Source organism: Anastrepha obliqua, chromosome 1 (assembly GCF_027943255.1).
Source record: "Anastrepha obliqua isolate idAnaObli1 chromosome 1, idAnaObli1_1.0, whole genome shotgun sequence".
Taxonomy (NCBI): domain Eukaryota; kingdom Metazoa; phylum Arthropoda; class Insecta; order Diptera; family Tephritidae; genus Anastrepha; species Anastrepha obliqua.
Window position 1 is genome coordinate 71712461 of NC_072892.1, and position 12175 is coordinate 71724635.

The window sequence follows — 12175 nt, forward strand, 5'->3', positions numbered from 1 at the left end:
GATTAAGAGTTTATGGTCTACGAAGTCAAATACCTTGGAATGGTGAAGTAGAATTAGAAAAGTCACATGTTTTTTGTCAATGTTGAGCCTTATGTCGTCAGACATTTTTAGGAGTGCTGTCATGCAGCTCCTGCTACATCTAAACCCCGACTGCAGTGTGTTCACCAAGGCGTTGTTGTTCAGAAACGTGTTTATTTGGCGATGCATAATACGCTCAAGAACTTTAGATATTGCAATCGGGCGGTAGTCCCCATTCGCTTTCTTAATTGGTATGATTTTGGCTCTCTTCCAAGAGCTGGGAAAGACTGAGGTGGTTAAGATGGTATTCAGAGCATATGTAAGATATTTTAAGGCATTTTAGAAATTTTGGATGAGTTCCATCCCAGACCGGCCGCATTCGACTTGACATTAAGTATGGACTGTACCACCTCACAATCATCGACACATTCAAAACAAAAAGTGGACATCACAACGTTAAGATTATAATTGTAATTGTCATATCAACAGAACCGGGCAAGCACACAAAATTCTCATTTAGTACATTTACATTAACATCACATAAATCGAGCATAGGTTGATTTTTGTTCCCAATCCCGATCGCACGAATTTTGTTCCACGTCTGCTTCGCTCGCATACTTCTTGCGCTTTTTGCATTCCACTTATTCATTCACTGAACTTTTTCTCGATAACTTCCAATAAGCTTTTGATTTCTTTTTCATGAGTTTCAAGTGCGCTTTCGAATTCAAACTTGTAATCAAGCAATCGTGAACCGTTCTTGTCGACTACACTCTGCACCTCCTTAATTGCAAGGTCAAAGTTGCTAGTGTAAACCACACATTCATCACATATGTAGCGAAGTTTGGGAAATTCATCTAGTTTTCCTAATGTATATTGATCTATTCCCGAGCATTTCGATTGGGAATGATACGTTTTGCCACAAACACCCGCACACCTTATTGCCGTCTCTCCACGGATTTGCAGTTTGCACCTTTTGCAACCCATGGATTGCGTATATTGTTATTATGCAGTTAATATTTAATACTTTCTTTTGCACTTTTTTATTTTAACTCTTTCTTATGGAAAATATGTTTTACGGGGGAGAGAAAGAGGCAGAAAACTTCAAAAATCCACTTTACCACTGGTATAGAGTCACTGTCTCAATACGAACATCAATTGTGTCCAGATTTGAATTTTTGAAAACACTTTTTTGCAGAGCGGTCCGAAACACGTCCGTTGCGCTTGACATACAAAAGAAATTCATTTAATTTTTATTTTTAATATTAATTTATATACTTATTACTGTTATATTTGTATTTAGTTATAGAACTTTCAGTTACATATATTTGTTTTTGTAATTTTTTTTTAATTTTCTGTTATTTTATATTTTTACTTACGCCCCCACCCCCTTTCTTGAACCATTTTTAATTTTTTTTTTTAATTTTTAAATTTATTACCATGTCTTTTATTCTAGAAGAACATTTCACCTTATATTAAATTTGTATTCTTATGCTTAGTTTTATTTCCCTTTTTTGTTGTTATAATTTTATTATTTTATTTTATACTTACTATTTGCTTATAAGTAAGTATTTTTTACTAATTCTTTTTCATTTTACTTAATTAACTTTTTGATTTTCTCAATTTCATATTTAAAAAGAAACTCTTTTTTATTTTCTTTTTGTACATATTTGAAAATAATTTCGTTTCAGTTTACTTTAAATATATGATGTTTATTCTTTGAAACCACATTCTTGCGTAGACCCATTACCACTCGCTCCTGAAGTCGACAGCAGCAGCTCACATTTTAAAACTCATCTTCACAAAATAAATAAGCAAATATTCTACGCTCTTTTTTAACGCGCTACAATTCCTAAAGCAACAAAAACTTATTAAAACTCTACAACAAATAGCTAACAAACCAACCAGCAGTCAAACAAATCAAAGAATCCAAGCAATAATGAGGCAGTCAAAACAAGCCTCTAAGCAAAGCGCTTCAAGGCAAATAAATTAAAAAAAAAGCCAGGAAAAACAAAGTGACGAGAAAAAACTCAATGCATAAACATATTTTTACTTCAACTGTCAACACAAACAAAGGTGTATTATTGATTTAACAGAAATCAATTTGAATATGTCAAGAACCTTATTTTTTCCACTATTTCCACTTTTGAACTCCCATCAGTTTTAGCTCAACACTTCTTACAAAATATGCACTTCAGTTGCCGGAATGACATTTAGTGGTTTTTTTTTTTGTTTAAGTTGGTAATTCATTGTTGTTGCATGCGCCACAATCGAAACCTTAAAACAAAAAAAAAAAAAAACAATAAATTTGATGCTGACTTGAGTGAAAAGCACAGCTCGTAAAGTTTTGCTTTAGAAAAAACGGCGGCATAGGTTTTTGATATTTTCAACTTTTTTTTAAATACGAGTATATACATACATGTACTTTTTGTTGTTGCTTTTTCACGATTTCCTCTCACCAATAACAATTTCACAAAAGCGTTGCGCAGCAGTTAGTTTAAGCTCAACTCAAATGCAATAGCAACAAAGCGCACGTTTTAAATCAAGTGTGGCACCGCATTACTATTATGAGTCAGTTGTGTCGAAGATGGAGAAGAAGAAGCAGAATAAGAAGAGGAAGAGTGTGTCAGGATGAATGGCTGATTGGTTGCCACGATGCTTTGCTGGTGGTTGGCACTGGCTGTCTGGCAACTGGGTGCCAACTCAGGTGAGGAATGTGTCACTCAAACGTGAGAAAATCATAAATTAAAAATGAGCAAAAAAAAAACGAATAAAAAAATACGTATTGTCAGTTAATGCATTATTATCTAAGGCAAATTGCGAGGGTAGAGGGAATCAAGGAGCAGCAATAGTTCAGCATAGCTTTGCAATACTTTATTTTTAAATAAACAAGAAAAGGCAAAATAAGTCTATGCGCTCTTAAGAGCTACAAAAAAAGGTAAACAATGCCATCAAGTTTAATGAATAAAATTTTAGCAGAAGTAAAGGTTTCCAAAGCATTTTCATCAATGGGATTTCACTTCGTCATCTTAATAATTCTTTGTTTTAACATCCAATAATAACAGCTAGTTGACTTAATTCCACGCTTGGCTTAAACTTACTTGCCGCTTTGGCTAACTCAAAAATCAACTAGGCGGCGAATGGCATTTTAAGTCAGTGAGCAAGTGACGGCAACCCAATTTTGATTTCTTGCATTTCTTAACTTTACTTTGGCATTTTTAACTTTATAATGAAGACAATAAAAATTGACTGCAAACGATTTAAAAAAATTGTAAAAAGAGTACGCCATATTTACCAGAATAAATAGATCGTAACTCATGAACTTTATTACGCAATAAAATGCGTGAAAAATGCAGCAAAGGAAAAACGGAAAATATGAAGAAAAGAGAATATCAATTATAAAAGGTACTACGAAATATGGGGTGTAATGTTCATAGGCTGGTTCAGTAAAATTAATTAAATTGCTTTTAAAACAGTAAAAAAATCGAAAAAATATAGTGGAAAAATGGGCAAGAAAAATAGAAAATATTATTTTGAGTTACTTACTTTTTTACAGTCTGTTCACTTATAACGGGAATAGTCGAAAAGCCCATTTATTTATTTAATTATTTGGGTACTATCCTGAACGCAATTGTGCCATTGCATTCTTGATCTTTGTTATCCTCTATCTAACTAACTTTGTGCTTGGGATGCTAAGTATTTACTTTGTGCCACTGACGTACAAGCCCAACAAGTCACTCCACACTTTTTATAGACGATATCAGATGCCACGGGCTGTATTGATGCTCAAGCTGAATACCAACGGTGCTTTTAGGCTAAGCTAATATCAGACAGTATGACGGGCGTACGCAAAAGCAAAGATCATTTCAAAGTACTTAAAAGTATATTGGGGAAATATTGTCAGGGAAATCTGTTACGAAAATTTCCCGATGCCTTGGTTTACAATACGAACTCGGTAATGGTAACTAATGGAATCGAAACATATTTATTGAATTTGTTACGCTTACTGGCATGGAAAAGTAAAGGTGAGAATCCCTAAACCGATTTCGTGCTCTATTCAGTAGTTAATTATTTTTATTTTTTATGATATATTTCTTTACTTTAAGTTTCATTTCATTACTATTTTTATTGTTTTATTTCGATATTTTTGTTAGTTCAACTTTATTTAAATTACAAAATTTCAACTTAGTTCACTATCCCATTATATTTTTTCTTTTCTATAAATTTTTTCACATTTTTTATTCGATCATTATTGTTTTTATTTATTTTTCCCCCTTTCGCATTTTTTTGTTGGTTCTTTCTTATGAAAATTTTGTTTTCATATTTTTTTATTATTACGATTTATTTTTAATTATTATTTATTTAGATATTTTTTAGTATTTATTTTTAATAATTTACAATGTTTTGTTAGTTACTTTTTCTATATTTCATTATTGTTTTTATTTTTGTTTATTATATTTATTTTGTGTTTATTTTATTTGTTGTACTTTTTATTATTTCTTGTTTATATTTTTTGGATTAATTTAATTTTTTTTCTATTAATTTCATTATTTTTTATTGCTTTTAATTTCGTATTTATAAATTTTCTTTATCATTATTTATTTATTTTTCATTATATAAAATTATAAAAACAACGGCAGTCGACAGCTGGCTGGACTTGCTTGAATGCCTTAGAAAAAAGCTTGAATGAAGCAAACTAAGAGATATATAATAGCAAAGAAAACATGAACACAAAAGAGAAAAATTTAAAACAAATAATAAAAAGAAAAATATATGAAAAAAAACTAAAGTTGGGTCTGAGTTACAGGTGGGCCAAACACATTCAAACCCACCTTTATAATTGCAAATGCAATGCAATTGATCGCATTACAGCCGCTCTAGTAACTAGCGGCATGCAACATATTTATGCAAATATGTGTGAATGTACATCTGTACATACGAGTATGTATGTATGTTTGAAGCGTAGTTGAGTATATAGCTATTTTCGTTATAAAAACTCCAGGTGAGGAGACGCGCGCACGCTCACTCAAGCGTCTTACATTCAGGCAGTCAGTCAGTCACTCATTCATTCATTTACTCTTGTAGTCAGCCAACCATTTGGCAAACCAACCACCAACCGTTCCTACGCAGTGCTTTTCCAGTCAACCGGATTGCTTCTTAGGTGATTTGCTTATTCTTCTTCCACTATAAATACCACTACTACTGTTACCACAATTTCTATATATTATATGATGACTTTTTCTTCACTTTTATTGCTAATATGCACACACTTGTACATATGTACATATATTTTTTTATTAATAAATTATAAAACATAAACATAACTTACAGTTATGCGAAAAAGTAAAGCAAACCCACAACGAACGACCAGCCATAAAACAAAGGGTTCAACCAAGTGGCTCCCCCACCTAGCATAAGCAGCTAAGTTTCAAAGAAAACTGGTGCAAAGAGTAGTGGCAAGGAAAGACAGCAGAAAAAATTAAGGCAAGACAATTAACAAAGCAAAAGCAGTCGAAATAATAATAATAATAATAAAGAAAAATGAACTGTTAGTGCTATCGCATTAGACGCGGTGTATTCCCTTCAAGCCAACCCCGCTCCTCATGCCCCTCTCCTCTTTAGTGCGGGTTAACTCAATTAAGACAAGTGACGTTCACCAAACAACGCATAGGCGAAAGCCTGACACCCAGACACACATACATACTTACATATCCACAAATTATATTAAAGAAAGAGGCGTTTGAATTAATTGTGGATACGAGTGTACTATGTGGTCCGTTTCACAGTATGTTAAAAAATATGACATACTCAAGTGCATTCATATGTAAATATGTAGTTGAGTGTCTAGGTGCTGAGGTGCCTTGGAAGCACAGGTTACGCCTTTTGATAGCAGCCTGGCGTAGCTTCCTCAAGCCGTAGGGTCTGTGAGTGGTACGTTTTTTCTATACACGTAATTTTGTTTATAGGTCCCCTTCTATCGGTTTCACGAATTTCAGTGGCAGCCCCATTGTCTGAGTGGTATCTGCCTGATACTTAGCAACTTCCGTAAATGTATGTAATGTATGGTATGAGTGATTAGTTGGCGGACTGATTGCTTGGCGCTGTGGCACTCAGGCAATTAGTGCGAAATCGCTGAGAAATTAATTCTCCGGCATTTTTCCCCCCTTTTTTGCTAAGATTATTGTTTGTGCAAATAATTTGTCAAGTTTGTGCTGATAGAGAAGGTAAGGGATGAACGAAAGAGTAAGCGCAGTTTGAATAAAAATTAGGTAGTTGAATCAAAATAATCAAAGGGGGGGGGGGGGGGGGGAAAGTGAGATGAACAATCGTTGGGAAATTAAAAAAAAAAAATTATTAAAAAAAACTAAAAAACATATATAGAGTAAGAAAAATTTATAGAAAAATAAAAAAAATATAAGTACAAATAAATGAAAGATATAAATATATATATTTGAAACAAAGCAATATAAAGAATTATACTAAAAAAACGAAAAAAAAATTTAATTAATTTTATATTTTATTTATTTAGGAATTAAATCAGCAGAAATTAAAAAGATAAAAGAAAACACAATCACCATTTGATTCGCCTTTTAAAAATTAGTTTGTTCTCACAAGCTTTAACAAAGTTGCAATAGGAGCGATATCCATTAGAAAAGAACTAGAAGAAGCGTCATTATCTTCACAAAAGCCACTTATTTTCTCAGTAATGCCATGTCATTTTCCTGCGAGTCAACCAGCGCCTCTAGCTGATGAGGATGACAACAATAGTTACAATTTCAATGTCACATTTGGATTTTATACAAAATTAGTGAGGCACTACATTAAGTGAATTGTCACAAGCAAAACGGAGGATGCCACTGTTTTGGTACTACGCGACGAAATATAATTGCTTTGTGATGGTTGCTTGACAGCCTGATTGGACAACTGTGAACGTAATTATGGAATAGGGAAGAAAACGTGAATAGAGAACTGATAAACAAAGCAGCAAATTGTTCTTAAAACACTGTCAAACTAAAATAAATCGCATAACAAAAAGTGAGAAAAACATCTGCTCAAAATCCAGTTTTTTTTTTTTCAAGACAAAATGAGAAAAATTAAACTAAAACTAAAACTAATGAGATGAGAAGCGACAATGAAGAAAGAATTTGTAACATAAAAGCGAATTTAAAAATTTGCAGCGAAAACCAATGAAAAATAAAACCAAATTTAATATTAAAACACTAAAAAAAAACAGCTAAAAACAGCTTGAAAAAGTCTACGCAAGTAAATATTTTTCAGCTGCTCGCAAAGACCGCAGGAGATGCATTTCAGCAGCCAGCAAAGGACAGCAAACAAAAACAAAAAAAAGAGAAGGCCGCTGGGAGGGAGAGTAGAGTTAATAATTTACAATAAAAACAAAATACAAAAAAAGCACGGAAAGAAATTAAAGTGCAGTAAGACGATGGAATTAATTTGGTTAAGCAGAGCAAAATTAGCCACAAGAAAAAATCAACAACGGCTACAACAGATGATTATCATGCTGATGATCCTACACACCATAGGGCGCGCCGAAGGAACGACCAACATATGTTTTGCCGAGCAGCAGCAGCGACAGTTGTCAGTCAGCACACACAGCAAGAAACAATTTTGTAATTTTAGCAACGCTTTTGCTGCAAAGCAATTTGCATTTTTTTACAAAGTAAAAATATGCGTGCAAAGGCAGGAATATAAAAAAAAAGTATGCAACGAAAATGCTGAAGGATGGTGAGGGAAGGTACAAGTACAAAAATTTTGTTTTTTCTAAAAGTAACTGCTGGTGGTGGTGGTGGAAGTATTATAGGATGCTGAGTGCTTGCTTTCCCTTTTTCCTCAATCCACTCACTGTATTTGTTGCTTTCGCTTGCCTGCTGGTGGTGTTGCAAGCGCTAGCGGAACGTTGACCTACGCTGCGCGTCGTCGTTTTGTGTTGCACTGGTTGGTTGGTTAGTTGGTCTCAACTACAGCAGCCCCGACAAGTTGACAGCCACAAGCAGGCAGTCAGACAGGCAAACTGTCGAGCCATGCCGTGACAAAGTCAAAGTGGCAGCAAGTGAGTCAGTCGGCTCAACTGTGTTTGCGAGCAGATGTTGTTTTTAAAACTGTATATTTAAACAAAAATGGTATACAAAAAAATAGCAAGTTGAGTGACTTTTAGCGCGCACTTGGGTTTGTTGAAAAAAGGCCCTCGAAAAATATGTCAACGGCAATCGCAGAATTTCTATAAATAGGACAGGCGCAAAGTCAAGCATTTATTTTTCAAAGAAAACATTTTTGATATTAATGAAATTGTGAAATAGAATTTTTTTTAAATATGATTCCAAAAAGTTTTTAGTTAAACTCAAAAAATTATGCTGCTTCAAGTCAAGTTTCTTTGGCAATCTTTATTAAATGTTGCACAATTCCAAACTTTTGGTTAATAAAAATGTATATCTTTTAGTTTTCATCTGTTGTTGTAGCAGCATAAACATTCCCCATACTTACATACATACGGGGAATGCTACTGGAGTGGCAGGCAATCCTTGGCCGGATATAAATCCGGGTCGTTTCGGTAACGTAAAACCGACTGCCGTGGAAACGTTGGTTTTCAGCTCTCTTACTTTACTTATTGATGACCTTCATTCCCATATGTAAAAAATTTTCAAATTTAAATAACAATACAGCCAGCATACGGGCATACGCCAGAGGGCGGTTGTCTTATTTTATGGGTTGTAGCGTATTCCTCATTAATTTCATTACAAAAGTATATTTTCAATAATTTCGAAGAAGTGTATGGAATTTCTAACTCTTACTTCTATTACTGCGCCAAAAATCCCACCTCTTTCTCCACTTTTGTATACTTTTGTAAGAGCTATCCAATTACAAAGGCAACCCTTTGTTTGGATTTTCAAAATTTTTGGAATATGTGCTTAAGTGCCTCGAAAGAAAACGAATATTAAAAGTTTAACGACATTAAATGCTAAGAAACCCTGCAAACATAATTTAATAAATTTACAGTAAGGAAAAAATTTCAAAAAGTCTAAAACAATTCCAGAAATCTTGCGAATGAGGAGGATTTTTGGAAAAACCGATTAGAGGTTGATGAAAACACCCTCGCCTGAGTTGGAAAACTGTTCTTAAATAAATGTGTAACAATATTTTAGACGAAGGTCATACTTTAAAAATTTGCAATGAGAATATTTCCAATACCAGATATGAAAACAATTTAGGTTTAATTAAACACTAAATAGAGAACAAGTTTTGGTTGAAAAAAATTTGTAGTCAAATTTAAGCTACAAAATTAAAAACTTACTTAGAAATTTATCGATTATAATTTAGTACTAAACTGGCGTAAAACTTAAAATATTTTAAGCAATTTTCCAGTTCAAATATTTACATTGTAAAAGTTCGATAAAGTAGAAAGGGGCTTCAAAAACTCAACGGCCAAATATTTACTTATATTTCATATTTATTGCCAAATGAAGCTTAGAATATAAAACAATCATAGCATTATATGAAATCTTAAATAAAAAAGAGGTTTGCACAATTAAAAAAAAAAAATCGATTTTCTTGTATTAAAAATGTATAGCTAATAGTTTTCCTTTAACTATTTTTTGGTAATTTTTACGATGGAAAAAATTGACAAACATTTGTCACAATAAACTTAACAAATAGGTTTTTTGCTGATGAAATTTGTTTTTTTTTTTGTAGTAATATTATATTAGCTACAAAGAAAATTGGTAAAAATTTGTAACTAAAACTTTTGACAAACGCCCTAATTTTTATTTCTTATATTACAACAATTAAATCTAAACTTGTTTACCATTTATTTTTAAAAGAACAAACTAAAAACTCTTGTGATATTATTTTTAGGACAAATAAATTTTGTAAGAATTTTTAACAAAACAAAAAAAGTTTTACTAACAGTTACAGCTATATTACTATGTCTAGTATTAAAACAGTTTAATTAAAAAGCTGTCACTTCTGTTTAAAAAACAATGCATCTAATTAAACTTTAATTATCAAAAAAAAATATTAACAATTTTTTTTTAATAAAAGTCGCCTGCGACTAAAATCTAGATAGAATAAAAAAAATTTTAATTTCATGGAAAGCGACTTGTTATGGCTTTCAGTATCAATTCGAAATGCTATTTAAGATGAAGAGTAAGTTACTTGATCCTTACTTCACCTCTCCCTCAACAACACTTCTGTGATAATTTAAAACTTCTCGTTTAATAACTTCTTTTTCTCTCCCATTCCAAAAATTATTTTATTTACTTTTCCTCCACCTTTAAATATCAGTGTCATTTTTCTTTTTTCAACAGCTCTGAAACTAAAAAATCCAAACTTACCTCATTGACAATGACTAAGAGCGTTAGGATTGTGGCTGCTGTTAAGTTTATCCAATTCATTTTGAATGATTTATGGTTTTAGGTATGTAGCTAATCCGTATAGGGAATTTAGTCCAAAGTAGTGTTTTACGCCGACGAATATGTCCAATTATAGCTGCCTTGTAGCGTTGTCCGAAAAAATTCGGTCTAGTGTGTTTTGTTTTTTTTTTTATAAATAATCCTTTCTATATGGCATTAAACGATTTTCCACTTTTGTTTAGTTTCTAAATAAAATTCGTTGGATATTTTCTGTTTTTGTTTAAAAGCAGCAGGAAACAGTTTGGGAGCACAAAACTAATAACTTTTTTTCTTCTGTGTTTGTTCTTAAGAAAGACTTTTTCGGGTTTTTGTTGTTGCACACAATAAATTATTCATAAAACTATATAATTGGCTTACAATGTAAAACGTGTTTAGAAATATAAATTTTGTTGAGTTTTTTTTTTTTTTGGTTTTGTTTTTGTAACCACTTTATTAACTGTTAGCTTAGCATGGCGCAATGTTTCTTTATCAATTTGGTTTTATCTTTATTTGAGATGATCTGTGAGATATTACATGCACTACTGTAGGCGCAGTTGTTTTCAATTAATATATTTCTGATTTAAATTTTCCTGCATTCTGATTGATTTATTTAATTTGGCACGCATGCACTTCTTTCCCTTCGATTAGGCGTCTTTTGCTTTTGCTTCCTCTTTTCTTAGTTTTTGCACAATTAACGTTTGTTCATATTTAATTGCGAAGTTTCTTTATTAATTGCATAATTTTTTACAAAAAGTAACGTTACTTCTCTCGCCGTCAGCTTTGCGTGGGCGATAGCAGCACCACGTGAACTTTTGACATTTCAGCGCTGCGCAGCTTGATTTCGTGCGTGTCGTCAACGTTAACCGCGTAACGTAAAGTAACGGTTTACTTACGTTTTGAACTGAAAAAATCAGATGCAAAATCAGCAAAATGTCCGCGCGATTTTTCACAAGTAGCATTAACTTTTCCTCGTTTTTTAAAGCCTTTACACTAATTAAATTGCTTTGTGAAGTTTGGAGTTTTAATCTTTGAAAATTTCGCGCCGTTTCAAATTTTATTTGCAAACGCTAGTTCGTATATACCTCGAACAAATTTCAACGACACAAAAGCACATGGAATGATTGCGTGGTGCATAAGTATGATAAAATTGGCCTCTGTCACCAAGTTTTCATTCTACACCCATTTTTCTGTCTTACGCATTCGCACTTATTCACTTTAAATTTGACTCCAGATTAAATGCAAGCCTTTATTGCATCGTCATTTTAATTCATTTTCAATTATTTTTTCTTAACTATTTTAACTTTTTTATACAACGCGAAATTTTGCGCATCACTGCACATTTGCATACAAATTCTTCAGAAAATATTCCTCCTTATCGAGTAAAATTTTTCTTCACTCGCCTGCACGTCTTCAAACACTTTTTTCTTTTAAGAACTTATAGTAGCAGTAGCAACAAAGTAGTAAAAATGTCGCCGCTATGTTGTTATTGTGTTTGATTCAGGTTTACCTGCGTTACGGTGCGATGCGCAAACTATATGATGTTTATCACGCAAACTTCAATTCAAAACTGCCGCTACGCTACGTCGCCAAGTTGCTACCGCCCGCAAAACTTCACCTTCGCAGCGAGCAAAACAACCAACTGCATTCTCTGCTCTCAGAGGCGTCCCTCATTTGCTGCCGCGTGTGTGAGTAAAGCAGCATATACCGGCATGCCAAAGTGTTGCTCTGCTTCCGCTTATGCAGTGAACGGCAGCTGC

At 32.9% G+C, this 12175-nt stretch overlaps 1 protein-coding gene across 1 annotated transcript in view; it reads right to left on the bottom strand.

The window, feature by feature from the left end:
* LOC129246884 (neurogenic locus protein delta) overlaps positions 1 to 11961 on the bottom strand; it is an 81813-nt gene extending 69852 nt beyond the window's left edge. Inside the window, exon 1 of the mRNA XM_054885599.1 lies at positions 10362 to 11961. Within this exon, the coding sequence (XP_054741574.1) occupies positions 10362 to 10421 (60 nt within the window). The 5' untranslated portion in view covers positions 10422 to 11961. The remainder of the gene's footprint in view (positions 1 to 10361) is intronic.
* Positions 11962 to 12175: the final 214 nt, after the last annotated feature.